Source organism: Crotalus tigris, unplaced genomic scaffold, assembly GCF_016545835.1.
Source record: "Crotalus tigris isolate CLP2741 ecotype Arizona unplaced genomic scaffold, ASM1654583v1 scf7180000017794.702064, whole genome shotgun sequence".
Lineage (NCBI taxonomy): Eukaryota > Metazoa > Chordata > Lepidosauria > Squamata > Viperidae > Crotalus > Crotalus tigris.
This window is the reverse complement of record NW_024096641.1, coordinates 642623-659749: the sequence shown is the minus strand read 5'-3', so window position 1 is coordinate 659749 and position 17127 is coordinate 642623. Positions and strand designations below refer to the sequence as shown.

Genomic DNA, 17127 nt, shown 5'->3' with positions numbered 1-17127 from the left:
GGTCCTTGATGCTCTCTGAGCTTGGAGGTTTTCTTGCAGATGTTTCCTTACCAAATTAGGTAGCATCATCAGTGCACCAGTTTGTGTAATATGCTGCCCCAAGATGTTGGCTTCTGGTGTAAGTGGCTTTGAAAGGAAGCTGGATCAATTCCTGCAGAATATGTCTTTGAATGGCCACTAGCCTTCAGGCAGATGGCAGCATAATTCTACGTACCAGAATACAAAATAAGCTAGTTGGAAGGGATCTTGGAGGTCTTCTAGTCCAACCCTCTGCTCAAACAGGAGTCCCTATACCATTCTGGACCAATGACTATCCAGTCTCTTCTTAAAAGCCTCCAGTGATGGAGCACTCACAACTTCTGAAGCAAGCAGTTCCACTGATTAATTGTTTTCACTGTCAAGAAATTTCTCCTTAGTTCTAGATTGGATCTAATTGGATCTAGGTTAGATCTTAGTTCTAGATTGGATACCAGGTACATGGAAACAGTGTCAGAAAAAGACAACTTTGGTCTCCTACTGAGAGCTTCCTAGACACATCTGGCGGGCCACCACTCAAGATACAATGCTGGATAACTGTCCCTAATCTGATCCAGCAGGGCTCTTAATAATAATAATAAAGTTGGAAGGTATCTTGGAAGTCATCTAGTCCAACCCCCTGCTCAGGCAGGAAACCCTACACCATTTCGGACAGATGGCTGTCCAGTCTCTTCTTAAAAACTTCCAGTGTTGGAGCATTCACCACTTCTGGAGGCAGGTTGTTCCACCGGCTAATTTTTCTGTCAGGAAATTCCTCCTTATATTCTAGGTTGCTTCTCTCCTTGATTAGTTTCCACCCGTTGCTTCTTGTCCTGCCTTCAGGCATTTTGGAGAATAGCTTGACTCCCTCTTCTTTGGGGCAGCCCCTGAGATACTGGAAGACTGCTATCGTGTCAGCTCTCGTCCTTCTCTTCATTAAACTAGACATATCCAATTCCAGCAACCGTTCCTCATATGTTTTAGCCTCCAGTCCCCTGATCATCATTGTTGCTCTTCTCTGTAGTCTTTCTAGAATCTTCTCCTATTCCTGTTCTTCTATGCACAGAGTGGCTAGGAGCAAAAATGATCTGTCGTAGGGTTGCTGAGACGATGCAAAATATTATGCATCAAAGTTACATAATATTTGATCTCTCTGATAGGAGCAGCGGTCTCTTGCCACAGAATTCTGCATCCTTGCATCGATCCTGTCCAGTCTCCCGAATATAACAGTAACTTTCCATTATTAAGGAGAAATCGTTAGAAAGAGGGTGGCTTCTGTGTTTACATGACTTCTTTCTTAGCAAGATGACCTCTTACCGAGTAGCTGATATTAGAAGCTATAGTATAACATGAAATAATAGAATTGGAAGGGATCTTGGAAGTCTTCTAGCCCGATCCCCTGCTCAAGCAGGAGACCCCATAGCAGAGTTCCACAACTTTTCCAGGTTATCAGCCCAGAAAATAAAATAAAATAAAATAAAATAAAATAATAAAATAAAATATAAAATAAAATAAAATAATAAAATAAAATAATAATAAAATAAAATGAAATGAAATGAAATAATAAAATAAAATAATAAAATAAATAAATAAAATAAAATAATAAAATAAAAAATAAAATATTTTTTATATCTAGTTTAACGAAGAGAAGGATGAGGGGGGACATGATAGCTGTGTTCCAATATCTCAGGGGCTGCCCCAAAGAAAAGGGAGTCAAGCTATTCTCCAAAGCGCCTGAAGGCAGGACAAGAAGCAACGGGTGGAAACTATCAAGGAGAGAAGCAACCTCGAACTAAGGAGAAACTTCCTGACAGTGAGAACAATTAACCAGTGGAACTACCTGCCTCCGGAAGTTGTGAATGCTCCAGCACTGGAGGCTTTTAAGAAGAGACTGGACAGCCATTTGTCTGAAATGGTATAGGGTTTCCTGCCTGAGCAGGAGGTTGGACTAAATGACCTCCAAGATCCCTTCCAACTTTATTATTATTATTATTAAAATAAAATAAAATAAAATAATAAAATAAAATAAAATAATAAATAAAGGAGATCCTCTGTTCTTATCCTGCAGCCTTTTGCAAGCCTTCATTCTCTTGTTGTTCTGATTCCTCATGGCCCAATGGATCATAGCATGCCAGCCGCTCCCCCCACCTCTGTCCTCCTTTGTCTCTCAAGAGTTTTCCCAAATTCATGTTCATTGTTTATCTGACCATTTCCTCCTCTGCTGTCCCCTTCTTTTTTTTGCCTTCCGTCTTCCCCATCATCAGGGTCTTCTCCAAGGAAACCTCTCTTCTTATTAAATGGTGGCCAAAGTATTTGAGCCTTTAGCTTCAGGATCTGCCAGGGTTGATTTCCTTTAGGATCGGCTGATTGGCTCTCCTTGCAGTCCAAATTCATTCTCTACCCCAAGCTTTGAAAAGTCCATTACATAGAGTAGGTATGTTAGTCATCTCCAAGTAGCTGAAACTTTCTTTGTTTTTTCCAGAACACCTCTGAAGCTAGGATCCTTTATTTTTAAATGTCAGTACTTCTGTTTTGTAACCACTGTAATAAACCCTCAAAACACACCTGCAGAGTCCTTCATGAGCTGATCGGTTTTGCTTGCTAGTTCAATAAATCCAACAACATCTCCTTCCCCCACCCTCCTTCTGCCACCACAGGGAGTTTCCCACTTGGTTTAATTTATCTATACCACATATATTTCCAGCCAGGTGGTAGAAATATTTACTAGCGATCAGAACAGCTTTCAAAGCAATCCAGTCCAAAACTGCTAACGAGAATTGGTTGCGAAGCACACCCATGAAACTATTTCGAAGCTCAAGAATGAGCAGAAGAGCAGGAAGAAGGCAGAAAGAAGGAGTGCAGTACTTCTGTCCTGGTGGGAAAATATTTTGATAAGATAAATAAAGTTGAATAAATAAAGTTTGATCCATCAATAAATAAGCAGCCTAGAGTCATCTTTGATGAGGAGCAGCATACAAGATTGATGAATAAATCAATATTCAGATCGCTCTCCAAGATCCAACCATTTTTTAATAGACACGAAAGGAATAAAGTATTATTCAGAAATTTCTAATGAGTCTAAAGGTTGAAGCAGAAGTCAACTGAAGATCAGAAATTAAATACAGTATATATCACTAGGAGACTGTGAATTCTAGCCCTGTCTTAGACGTGAAAGCCAGTTAGCCCAATCACCAGGAGACTGTGAATTCTAGCCCTGTCTTAGGCATGAAAGCCAGTTAGCCCAATCACCAGGAGACTGTGAATTCTAGCCCTGTCAGGCATGAAAGCCAGTTAGCCCAATCACCAGGGGACTGTGAATTCTAGCCCTGTCAGGCATGAAAGCCAGTTAGCCCAATCACCAGGAGACTGTGAATTCTAGCCCTGTCTTAGGCAGGAAAGCCAGTTAGCCCAATCACCAGGAGACTGTGAATTCTAGCCCTGTCAGGCATGAAAGCCAATTAGCCCAATCACCAGGAGACTGTGAATTCTAGCCCTGTCTTAGACGTGAAAGCCAGTTAGCCCAATCACCAGGAGACTGTGAATTCTAGCCCTGTTTTAGGCATGAAAGCCAGTTAGCCCAATCACCAGGAGACTGTGAATTCTAGCCCTGTCAGGTATGAAAGCCAGTTAGCCCAATCACCAGGGGACTGTGAATTCTAGCCCTGTCAGGCATGAAAGCCAGTTAGCCCAATCACCAGGAGACTGTGAATTCTAGCCCTGTCTTAGGCATGAAAGCCAGTTAGCCCAATCATCAGGAGACTGTAAACTCTAGCCCTGTCTTAGGCATGGAAGCCAATCACCAGGAAACTGTAAATTCTAGCCCTGCTTTAGGCATGAAAGCCAGCTGGGTGACTTGGGGTCAGATCCTCCCACCTACCTCACGGGGTTGTTGTTGTGGGAAAAATAGGACAAAGGAGTAATAAGCATGCTCACAAGCTTCATTTTTATTGAGTACCTTCAACAACCATGCTTTCTCCTGGGAAAAACCGTGAAAAGAAATTTGAAATTGCACTGCCTCCTGCTGAGTGTCAGGTTTCTAGAATCATTTTATAAAAATATTTTGCATAATAATTCTGTGAGGAATACAAATCCTTCTATCCTCCACAGTTCAGTCAGAACTGAAGAAGCTTCTTGGATGAGGTGAAATGTCTTCAAGGAAAAAAAAAACAAAGAAAAGTCCAGTTGCCTTTGAGAACCATGACCTGGATGACTGAGAATCTCCATAGGCAATTTTTATATATATATAAAAAAAACCTTTCACCCAGTTTTGGATAGATTCTCTGCCATTTTTCAAAGGCTGCCAAAACAGAAGCTGATAATGTTTTTGTTTTGTTATGACCAACAATCTTGATGGGAATTGATAATTATAGAGCTACAAACCAAGATTTCAAAAAGGTTAGTTGGCTCACAGATGTAAAGGATTTCTGTGATGTGGTTTGAATTGCTGGGGTGTCCCTTCACAGCAGAAAATAATAATCATTTCAAGATGTAAAACCATAATTTATAGTTCGTTGAATGTTCTCTTTCGACAGAAGCAAACTACACACTTTCCCCGAATAAAATAACCTTTACTACTCATATATAACACTTTGCTGCCAGCATCTGCAATGAAATGAAACACTAAATCAACTTAGCATCTACCAGGCAATAAGAGAAGAACTGATCTGAAAAGACTCAAGGCTAGAAAACTTGCAGATCTGATCTTCAACCCAAGAAGTGTTTTCCACTTCTGGACTTTGTGCTTGAGGTGGAAAAAAAATGAAACTTTGATTTGGGGTTTCACTGATTAGATTGATTTGATGTTACAGAAATGGCTAGTTTATACTATTGTGAAAAAGTAAAAAGTTGTAGCTCAACATTAATGCTTTACTATACTGCAACAGAGGAAGTCAGAAGTCAGTGTCTTCCCCCCCTCTTTTCCTCACTTTCTACTCCTTTTTTCCTCCCCATTGTGTCCTGCTATTTGCTTTGTATTTTGTATTTTACTCTACAATTCAATAAAATGGTTTTTTTTTAAAAAAAAAAAAAACAACCCAAGAAGTGTTGTTTGTGATAGCTAATGATCTGGGGTGTTCAACCTTGGCAACTTTGAGACTTGTAGCTAAGAAGATTCTCAATCATCCAGGTCATAGTTATTCCAAAGGTGTTTTTTCAGGAGGCAACTGGACTTCCTTGTTTTTCTTTGAAGATGTTTTGCTTCTCATCCAAGAAGCTTCTTCAGCTCTGACTGGATAACTCTGATGACACAGATAAACGTCCAGGTGGCCTCAACAACTCTCTAAAAGAAGGCAAATGACCAGCTGTCTGCAAGGAGTATAAATCCTTCCGTTCCCCACCATTCAGTCAGAGCTGAAGAAGCTTCTTGGTTTAGAAGTGAAACGTCTTCAAAGAAAAACAAGAAACTCCAGTTGCCTTGTGACAAAGAATCTTTGGGTTTCAGACTTGGGGACTTCAACTTCCAGCATAGCTAGCGAAGGAATTCTGGGAGTTGAAGAACACAGGTCTTAACGTTGCCAAAGTTGGACACCCCAGATCTAGATTTCCAGGCTTGAAGAAGATTGACTATCTCAAAAGGTTGAATACTGTCATAAAATCAAAAGATACTTCAACAAAGTACAAGTGTGCACCTTTATGCAGCCACATTATTCTAATTTTAAGTGTTATTTTTCCCCTAAAAGATTTTCAGTTGAATTGTACAGCTTTTGTGTTATATTAAAAGTGGAAAAAATTCTGCAGTGATTTCTCTTGACCTGATTTTTTTTTACATCTTAAAGACCTTTTTAAACAGGAATGTGTAGACTTTCTATAGCTTATCTATCATCTATCTATCTATCTATCTATCTATCTATCTATCTATCTATCTATCTAACTATCTATCTATCTATCTATCTATCTATCTATCTATCTATCTATCTAACTGTCAACGCTGCAAATATTATATATTCTTGCTTTTGACAATATGCAGAATTGTCTGGTGAATATGGGGTTAATAAAGAGCAGAAGGGGTGTTGGGGGTAAAGCCTGGGAAAGAAAGAGGAAGGAAACCTTTGACCTTCACACTAATTGGATAATGTGAGATATGACGGCTAATTTAGGGAAGGAAGATGCTGATAATTTAACTGCTCAGAGGAAGAGAACTTAGATCCTAGCATCCCTCCGTTGTGCCTATGCCGACATTTTGTAACAATAAAAGACTTTTAGGAAAATGAATGCCTGGAAGTTCTTTGGAATGTTTCATTAGCCGGAACCACATCACTGTCTGTCTGTCTGTCTGTCTGTCTGTCTGTCTGTCTGTCTGTCTGTCTGTCTATCTATCTATCTATCTATCTATCTATCTATCTATCTATCTATCTATCTATCATTTATGTATCTAACATACATCTGTCTATTTGCAGGATAGTAGTAAAGTTGGAAGGGACCTTGGAGGTCATCTAGTCCAACCCCCTGCTCAGGCAGGAAACCCTATACCACTTTGGACAAATGGCTGTCCAGTCTCTTCTTAAAAACTTCCAGTGTTGGAGCATTTACTGCTTCTGGAGGCAGGCTGTTCCACTGATTAATTATTCTCACTGTCAGGAAGTTTCTCCTTCGTTCTAGGTTGCTTCTCTCCTTGATTAGTTTCCACCCTTTGCTTCTTGTCCTGCCTTCAGGTGCTTAATTCCCTCTTCTTTATACCACAGCAATCATATGATTCTGGGTGATATGGATTTCTTCCAAAAAGTGGGGAAATCCTTTGTAATTTTGTTTCCTACAATCCTGACCATTTGAACGAAATTTTTTCATCTTTTTTGGGGGGGGGCTTCCCAACAGTTCCATTATAGGCACAGATTAAAACCCTACAGTGATAGGATATGGGGGTTGGAAGTGACCTCCCAGGTCATGTAGTCTAACCCAGGGGTCTTCAAACTTGGTCCTTTTATGACTTGTGGACTTCAACTCCCAGAATTCCTCAGCCAGCGTGCCTGGCTGAGGAATTCTGGGAGTTGAAGTCCACAAGTCATAAAAGGGCCAAGTTTGAAGACCCCTGGTCTAACCCCTTTCTTAGTGCAGGCATCCACTATACAAGCCCCATCAGGAAACAGTCCAGTCCACTTAAAACCTTTGCTGTTTTAGGCAAACTAGACAGCCTCTTACTGCCGGGAAGAAGGTTTGACTTGAATCCCCTTCTTTTAACTTGGTCTTTAATTTGTTTTTCGCTTTCCCCAGAGTAACTGCTGTCTCGCCTGGCATTTCTGGAGACTGGTTTGACGAACCAGAGCTGTCTCAGATTGTGGATTGTTGGTTTTAGAACAGCTCCTTGTTTCAGGTTCACAAAAATGGGAGGGAGGGGGGTCAATCCTGATTAAGCAAGAGGCACCGAGATGCCTATTAAATGGAAGGTATTTCATGTCCTGCCAGCAGACCAATTAGTCAGGAGCTATTAATTAAGAAAGAAGCTTGGCGGAAGGCTGTTTCCTACCCTCACCTCCTTATAAAAAACACAGCTTCTGCTGTGTGATAGAAGCTGGCTGGCAGCTGTCCTCTCATTTTTGCAAATGTCCTTTCCTGAAGGATAAAGCCAGTCCTTTGCACGCATTCAGCTGCTTCTATCCCTGGGATCAAGGATCAAAGGGCCATTGCAATTGAGATGTTGGCCATAGCAAGGTAAAGTCTCTTTAAACCAGTGGTTCTCAACCTTTTTAATGCTGCGACCCCCCAACCGGTCGTAAGTCGAGGACTACTCAACCGGTCGTAAGTCGAGGACTACTCAACTGGTGCAGCACCGTTTGTAGAATGGGACTTTTGGCGGGCTCAGCAGGGCAGAGACAGCCTGGACAATTCCTATTGGCTTTTCAAAGCCAATAGAATTAGACTCTATTCAAGAGAGTCTATTCTATTGGCTTTCAAAAGCACAGCTAAGGAAAAGGGGGAAAAATGGTGGACTGCGTTGTTTGGCGACCCCCGTGAAATGGTCGTTCGACCCCAAATGGGGTCCCGACCCACAGGTTGAGAACCACTGCTTTAAACGGATCATTCCAGAGCAAGGGGGGGGGTCTTCAAAGTTGGCCCTTTTATGATTTGTGGACCTCAACGCCCAGAATTCCTCAGCCAGCGTGCCTGGGAGTTGGTCCACAAGTCATAAAAGGGCCAAGTTTGAAGACCCCTGTTCCAGAGCAAGGAGCTCCATCACTATTGTCAGCCTTGAGCAACCAGAATCACTTGTGAATAGCCTCAAGCATGGCTGGCCCAGGAATTCTGGGAGTTGAAGTCCACGAGTCATAAAAGAGCCAAGGTTGCCTACCCCTGGTCTAGTTTGTGATTCTTCCTTCTGTCTCCCAAGGTCATTTCCACATGCCATTATATCACCACATCTGGCTACCAGCTTAATGAACTTGGCTTGGAAACTATCAACAACCAAAACACCCAGAATAAAAAAACAGGAATCACCTACAATAGTGATGGCGAACCTTTTAGAGACCGAGTGCCCAAACTGCAACCCAAAACCCACTTATGCATCGTCGGGTGCCGGGTGGATGTGGCCCATTGGGTGGGCATGGCCCATTGGGTGGGCATGGGTGCGGTGGTAACGGCAGACTGGGTGGGACTAAAAAGTTCAATCAATCAATTCCAACTTTTGCAAGATTTTTTCTTTTCCCTGCGAGAAGTTGAAATTGACTGATTGATTGACCCTTTTTGGGGGGGGGACACGGCGGTGGCGGCCTAAAGCAAAAAGATTTTATAAAATCCAGCTGAAGGCCTAGGACTGGGGTGAAGGCGCATGTGCCCACACAGAGGGCTCTGAGTGCCGCCTCTGGCACCCATGCCATAGGTTCGCCACCAGTGACCTACAACTACAGTGTAATGGCTGCCACAACCATTACATAAGACAAACAGGCAGCAGACTGACAGAACGCCTTCATGAACATCGATTAGCAGTCAAAAAACATGATGAAAACCCTTTTAATTTCACAACATATGGACAGACCTAACCATAGTTTCTATTGGGAAACTGTGACCCTCCTAGACCAAGCCCAGTTCAAAAACGCTAGGGAATTTATGTTAAGTCTGGCACTCCGATAAATTAGCCATCAAATGACATGTACACATTAACAATAAGATAAGATACAGGAGGATGAAAGAAATAATATAATCTACAAAATCAACTGTAAGGATTGCAACCAATTCTACGTGGGGCAAACATCATGTCAATTAAAAACCAGGATCCACGAACACAGGCTGGCAGTCAAATCCCTCGTCGCTACCCACACTGACACCAAACAGCACCAGTGTGACTGGAGCAGCACTAAAATCATCAGCCACACTACCATCTCATTGAAGCCTGGCACTCCAAAGCAATTCCATCCACAGATACATTGACCTACAACCAGCCTACGAACTCCTTGGGATCCAAATCAACCACACAGACAACCATAGATAGCATCAACCCTCAACCAGCCCATGCAAGCCCCCCTCCCTCCCACCAGCAGTTCACCTCCCAAGGACCCCGACCTGATGTAACTTCCCCATCACAAGACCCATCACAAGACCCTTACTGGACACACCCATACCTGAGGCGCCTATAAACAGAAGAAAACGGACACTGTGACATCCCCCAAAGCAGGGGTAGGCAACCTTGGCTCTTTTTTGACTCGTGGACTTCAACTCCCAGAATTCCTGAGCCAGCATGGCTCAGCTTGGAAACCTCTCCCTTTCCCCTCAGCATGGCTGGCTCAGGAATTCTGGGAGTTGAAGTCCACGAGTCATAAAAGAGCCAAGGTTGCCTACCCCTGCCCTAAAGTCTGCTGAAGTTGTTACCCAGCCTAGTAACGAAACATTCGGAAACCAAACCACAAGCTTGGAGAACAAACCTTCACCCTCACATAAACAATATCTATATGCTGTGCAAATGAGCCACTCAACAAACCAAAAAAGGAACAAAAAAGACCCTAGCCGCTCTCCCCCAACAATCAGCACCCAGATCAGCATAGATTAACTCCAAAGATTAACATGAGACCAACAATCAAGTAAACAATAACCCCAATCAAGGAACTGCCAAAGAAGCCAACAGAAAGCAGCCCAACCAAAGGACTTCTAAAACCATCCCAGGGCAAGCCACTAGAATATAAACTGAGAGCAAACCCACTCCTTACTAACCCTGATGATGTTCCCTAGCTGGGTAATAAAATGTCTGCAAGGGAAAACAACCAACCTCAGAGAACAGCAAGGACCCCTCATTTCAACCCTGAGCTAGAAATATTCTCCTTGATTAGCTCTCAACAACTCCATACCCTACATAACAATCTTCCAAGATGTATCTTTGGCTCTTGAACACGCTGGAGGAACAATGGGTTGATCCCATCACAGCATGGAACAAATTTAAACCAATTGCTTTTTCCAGGATTAATGGCACAGTAAATTAAAGCAGCTTTTAAACTGGAGTTGTATGTTATAAGCAGAAGGGATTTCCCATCAGTTCATAGGCTGATCCATAAGAACAAAAGACCGGGGATTTAATCAAGTCCAATTTACTGACAGCTGTAAAAGAATGTGGAAATGACTTTGGGATGGAGGACCGATTAAAGGAGATGAAAAGGCAACTCAATTGGGGAAAGTGAAAAGTATAAGAGAGAAAAAAATCTAAAAATAACTGCAGCTTGAATCTGTTTGGTATGACACAAGGCAGAGAGGAACTCTGTGAAGATTCTGTTATTATTCTGGAACTTTGCTGTTATATATATATATATATATATATATATGGAAAGGTATCTTCATTGAACTTTGCTGTTATATATATATATATATATATATATATATATATATATATATATATATATATATATATATATATATATATATATATATTTTTCTGAGGTTTTCGCGGGTATTTGTATGTAGGTCTTTGGTTGTTCAGGTTTTCTCCCGCGTAAAATTGGAAGTGTCTTGGCGACGTTTCGATGAAGTCCCATTCGTCATCTTCAGGCTGGTGTTTTCAGCTTCGTGCTTCGAGCAGCTCGAAGCACGAAGCTGAAAACACCAGCCTGAAGATGACGAATGGGACTTCGTCGAAACGTTGCCAGACACTTCCAATTTTACGTGGGAGAAAACCCGAACAACCAAAGACCTACATATATATTATATATATATATATATATATAATATATATATATATATATTATATTCAATAATGATGGTGAAAATTCAGCAGGGAATGCTAGCACAGTCTAGGAACCACGTGCAGACGTCTATGGAACCCGTTTGAATCACCTTGTTAGAAACGGTCTCTCAGCCCTGAAGATGTTGGGGAGTTTTCCCAACGAAAGCTTGGCAACCTTTTAATATAGTAAAATACTTTAATTAAAGTATTTTAACTTTAAACTCTCCTGGTGAACGCGCTTTATTCATTCCATTTATATATATATATATATATATATATATATATATATATATATATATATATATATATATATATGGAAAGGTATCTTCAGCAATGGATGAATGGCTGGAAAAATTGATGGACTGAGCAGAGATAGCTAAATGGACTTTGTTTCTACTTGGAAAGCGCTTCTGGATTTTGTGCTGGAGTTGGGGGGAAAAAATGAAACTTTGACTGTGGGTTTCAATCACTTAACAACTGTCTTGTTTAGCAACAGAAGTTTTGGACTCAATTGTGGTCGTAAGTCAAGGACTACCTGTAACTTTCATTTCGATAAAGGTAGATCCTTAACTTATGATCGGTTGCTTAGGGACCATTTGACGTTACAATCTCCCTGGGAAACGAGACAGCATGGATCGGAAGTTCCAACAGTTGCTCCGCCCACTCAGACAGTCACGTGACTGTCCTTCGTCCTTTTTTCAACATGGCTGCATTTACTGCCATTTGCAGCCTCCTGCCGTCACATGCCCATGACTGACAACATGTTTGCCGAAAACTGGTGTTTACTTCTGCCTTTGGGCAAAACCATAGCATAGTGAAAAATGGGTTCGCTTAAGGAGTGCAGTGTTCACTTAATGACAATGGCATTCATTTTACAACTGCCTTGTTCACGTAACAACCACTACAAAAAAAAATGTAAAACTGTTTTACACAAATTAAAGTTCCCAATCGTAATTGGCAGATCCATTACAGTCATAACTGGGGGACTACCGAGAGTACTGGTTTTGTGGCATCTAAGAACTTTACACAACAAGCCAACCCCAGTTGTTTAGATTATGCATGCTGTATATCCCTGCTCACTTACAGATTCTGTGCCAAATGGAAACGGTGTCACTTTGAGCGCCATCTTTGTAGTAGGCCCAGATGGAAATCTTATATTCGGTATTTTCTTTCAAACCAGGCAAAACAGAAGATGCCAAGTTTCCAGCAACGGGTATCTGTGGAAAAAAGAAATAGTATCAGCTACATACTTCAAACCCAAGAATACACTAAGGCAGAAGCTTGTTTCCCCCCCCCCCCAGACAAAACACACAGACACAAACTGAGCAATGTGGTATATGCAGTACAATGCAGTGAGCCATGTGCAGATCTGTACATTGGGGAAACAAAAAGACCACTTCATAAACACATGGCACAACACAGGAGAACAAACCCACCAGAACAAGATTCAGCATCTACATTTGAAAGACAGCAAAGTCCACATTTTGGACAGAGAGGACCCTTGTTTTTCCTTTTGCTTTTGCAATTTTTTAGAACTAAATTGCTACCTGATTCTTTTGATCTAACACAATTATTATGAATAGCATAATATTTTAGAAAAACAGATACATCACGTTTTAGTTGCCTAGTTCTTTATTAATATTTTTTAAAAAACTGTATCGTGTCTTAATTGGGTCTTCTGTGGCAGTATAAATTTAGACTGTGAATAGCATAATATTTTAGGAAAACAGATAAATCATGTTTTAGTTGCGTAGTTCTTTATTAGTATTTAAAAAAAATTGTATCGTGTCTTAATTGGGTCTTCTGTGGCAGTATAAATTTAGACTGGGGGGAAAAAAAATCAAAGAAAAACAAACCCTTCCTGACAGGTAATTTTCCAATAGAAATCAAGATCTGTCACTTTCATCTATCATTTCCTATGATTTGTTTGGCTAAAGATTGCATTCAATCTTTGGGTGCTTTCCAGAGATTGCATCAAATAAGCAGATGGAACAATGTAAAGGGGGGGAGGGAATATGTGCAGCAGAACCTCAGCTCTGCAAATAGGATTGTCTGAAAGGGGGGCTCCTACAAAAGGCTCTTTTGCCTGCCCCATCCTCAGCAAATGCTTGTTGAGAGAAAAATCTTCATCAGGGTCCAGTCCAAGCCGGGAATAATCAAAATGGAGACTGCTTTAGAAAGAAGATGGCAGTTTATTGAAGAGGAGAGCCAGACAGAAAGATGGCTCTGGGAAAACTGGGCACATGTAGCTGGGAATAGTGGGTTTTTATACCTTCTGGGGCTTTTGAGGTTGTTTCCTGTTCCGGTTTGAGACTTTGTATTTCCTGTGTCATGTACTTCGATCAGAGTCTGAGTGTGCCCTTTTGGTATTGGTGGGTTAATTCTATTATGTCTCCTGTCCTTAGAATTTGGGTGGGGGTATGTAGATTTTAGGTGTCTTTGTCTTCCTAATAGCTTCCTGGCTCTAACTTTCCTGAATGGATTATTACATCTGCATTTCTAAAAGCTGGCATCTGCCTAGTTTCTGCTTGGGGGAGGGGGGCTGGGGCTAGTTTCTGGGGGCTGATTTCTGTCTTTTTAAAGATCTTCTCCATTATTCCTTTGGGGAAATATATTCTGCCTTATTTAATATTCCCCAAAATATTTCTTTCTCTGGATTTTTCCCACATGCTTCTGTCTACAAATGATTAAAAATTCCTTCTTTCCAAAGCATCCGGCATTTTAAACAGCCCATCTGACATCTTGGAATTGTGCACCAGGCCTTCGGACTGTGGTTCCCAACCTTTTCTATACCCTGCACCCCTAGAACGCTTCTCATATATTCTCGCACCCCTTACAAAAGTTTGAAATAATGGCAACGAATTATGCATACACACTATAATTTTGAAAACCCAAGTTTTTGCACCCCCTGGAATATCATCTTGCACCATCTTGCGAGCACCCCCCCCCCCAGTTGGGAACCCCTGCCTTAGGAGGAGAAATTGAGCTACCTTGATAAGGTCAGATACTAAAACGTGAAGCAGAAGATTGGATGGGATGTGCAGAATGGCAGGTGTTTTCAGGCTGCTCTACGAAAGGGTTATTTTAAAAAAGAAATTAACAAAGAGAATATTTGTAGCTCAGGGTTCAACTATGGGGCTCTTGGTGGTCTTTGACCTTGGTGGCTTTTTTGTGGACATTTCTTGACTCAGCTAGGTAACAGCATCCATACTAGAAAGAAGGTGTGTTTGTTGGGAGGAGGAGGAGGGGGAAGAGGAGGAGGAGGAGGAGGAGGAGGTGTGAGGAGGAGGAGGAGGAGGAAGAAGAAACTGTGGGGTCCTTGGTGCTCTCTCAGCTTAGATTTCTTAGAGATATTTCATGACCCAACTAGGTAACATCATCAGTGCTAGAAGGGAATGGGGTGTGTGAGGAGGAGGAGGAGCAGGAGGAGCAGGAGGAGGAGGAGAACTGTGAGGTCCTTGGTGCTCTCTCAGCTTAGATTTCTTAGAGATATTTCATGACCAACTAGGTAACATCATCAGTGCTAGAAGGGAATGGGGTGTTTGAGGAGGAGGAGCAGGAGGAGGAGCAGGAGGAGCAGGAGAACTCTGAGGTCCTTGGTACTCTCTCAGCTTAGATTTCTTAGAGATATTTCATGACCAACTAGGTAACATCATCAGTGCTAGAAGGGAATGGGGTGTTTGAGGAGGAGGAGGAGGAGGAGCAGGAGCAGGAGGAGCAGGAGAACTCTGAGGTCCTTGGTACTCTCTCAGCTTAGATTTCTTAGAGATATTTCATGACCCAACTAGGTAACATCATCAGTGCTAGAAGGGAATGGGGTGTTTGAGGAGCAGGAGGAGCAGGAGGAGCAGGAGGAGGACAACTGTGGGGTCCCTGGTGCTCTCTGAGCTTGGTTTCTTTACAGACATTTCATGACTCACCTAGGTAACATCATCAGTGCTAGAAGGAAGTGGGGTTTGCTCTGTTTATATATAGTGGCTTGCCCACTCAATGCTGCTGGGAGGATTTTTGGGGGGTAGTTCCTTGACTGGGTGTTGTTTATGGTTTGGTTGTTGATCTAGTCTAGTGTTAATCCAACTCCACTCCTTTCTAGCACTGATGATGTTACCTAGTTTGGTCATGAAATGTCTGCAAGCAAACAACCAAGCTCAGAGAGCACCAAAAAAAAACCCCCACAGTTTAGCTCTGATCTACAAATATTCTCTTCTATCAATCCAGTATTTGTAGTTCAGGATTGAAATGAGGGGTCCTTGGTACTCTCTGAGCTTGGTTGCTTGCTTGCAGACGTTTCACGACCCAACTAGGCAACATCATCAGTGCTAGAAGGGGGGGTTTACTCTCTTTTTATATACAAGCACTCGCCTTATCAGTGCTGAGGGGAGAGTTCTTGGTTATTCATTAGGTCGTTCCTTGATTAGCCTGTGAAAAGGAACTGCAGGGATGGCTCAAATTGAAAATCCTCATATGGAAATAATGTTATAGTTCCAACATATGAAACTCTTCAAAGAACTTCGAGGCATTGTTTACCTTAAAGAATCTCTTTGAGCAGCAAACACGTTTGGGCACTTACATAGTTCAAGCCAAAATCTGACTTCCCCTCCCCTCAGCACATAGATCAAAGCACAATTCCCTCCTACAACTAACAGTCATAAATCCATTCTCCAATTAGTTTGAAATGGTGGCTTTCCTCCCAGTTCTTCATCCCGCCATGCCTTATCATCTCTTATTACAATATTGTATGTCTAACTAACTCCCATCACATTCCTCCCCCTGCCCCAGCATCATCTAATTCTAAGAGTAAAACATAAGAAAGAAAAAGGCTGCAACTCCATATGTTGTCAAAGCAAGAACATCCGATGTTAGCAGCGTTGACAAATGTCCTGTAAAATCCGCAAGGCCCTCAAGCACCCCCTCCCCAGATGTCTCCCAGGGGCTTCGTACCTCCTGTTCTGTGTCTTCTCCAAGCACGTTCCATTTGATCTGGTAAAGGACCACGTCAGAAGCGGTGGATGCTTCCCATTCCAGTTGGACCTCATTTCTGGAGAGCTCGGTGACCTTCAGCTGGCTCGGTGGGGGCACCTTTACTGGGGGGGGGGAAAGGGAGGAACAAGCAAAGACTATATTAGGTTTAGCCCTACGTTTCTCTTCTACTCAAAAGCTCAGCAGCAGAGCAGATGGTGAGGGAGTCTCAGCCTCTTTCCCCAGCATCTTCTCCAGACCCCGAACGATTCAAGCTTATTTTGTCGGGAAGGGAAAGCCCGGTGTGTAATATTGTACAGCCATAAATTAAAGCCTCATTATTTCACTTTAGCAAGGCCTGTTCAAGCTGGCCTTTCCAGACAAAGTGAAAATCCAGGTGAGGTATTCAAAGAAGCAGTAAGTCGAGGAGAAATAGGTTTCTCCAGATACATTCAAGGTTTCAGAATTACAGTCTAAACTAAGAAAGAAAACTTCCAGGAAGGAGATTAAAAAGAGAGTCGCCTGACAGTGATGAGGTGGGCAGCATATAAATTTAATAAATAACATAAATAAAAAAACCTTTTTTTAATTTTCCAAAGGAAAGAGGCATGGATAATCCTTGAGTTATGGCAGTGTCCGTTTGAAGTTACAACGGCACTAAAAAAAATGACTTATGACCATTCTTCATACTTATGACTGTGGCAGCATCCCCATGGTCATGTGATCAAAATTCACACACTTGGCAACTGGCAGGTACTTAATGAAAAATATGTATCCTTCCTTCCTTCCTTCCCTTCCTTCTCTTTCTTTCCTTCCATCTGTCCTTCCTTCCTTCCCTCCCTCCCTGTATATATGTTGTGTATATCTTTGTGTCTTTTAATGGCTGATTTGTCTGAATGCCAAGCCTCCTAGCATTTTGGATTTGGCTTGGACTAAGAGACAGTTTCTCAGTTGAAAATGTCCAAGGGTTGTGAGATCAAAGACAGTTGATAGTTAGAACAATTAAACAGTGGAACAAC

General features: G+C 41.9%; 1 protein-coding gene across 1 annotated transcript in view; it reads right to left on the bottom strand.

Annotated features, from left to right (window-relative positions):
* COL20A1 (collagen type XX alpha 1 chain) overlaps positions 1-17127 on the bottom strand; it is a gene marked incomplete at its 3' end in the record, with an annotated part of 107866 nt that overhangs the window by 39624 nt on the left and 51115 nt on the right. The window contains exons 17-18 of the mRNA XM_039342549.1: positions 16091-16233; positions 12234-12366 (exon numbers count right to left, since the gene is read on the bottom strand). Of these exons, the coding sequence (XP_039198483.1) occupies positions 12234-12366; positions 16091-16233 (276 nt within the window). The remainder of the gene's footprint in view (positions 1-12233; positions 12367-16090; positions 16234-17127) is intronic.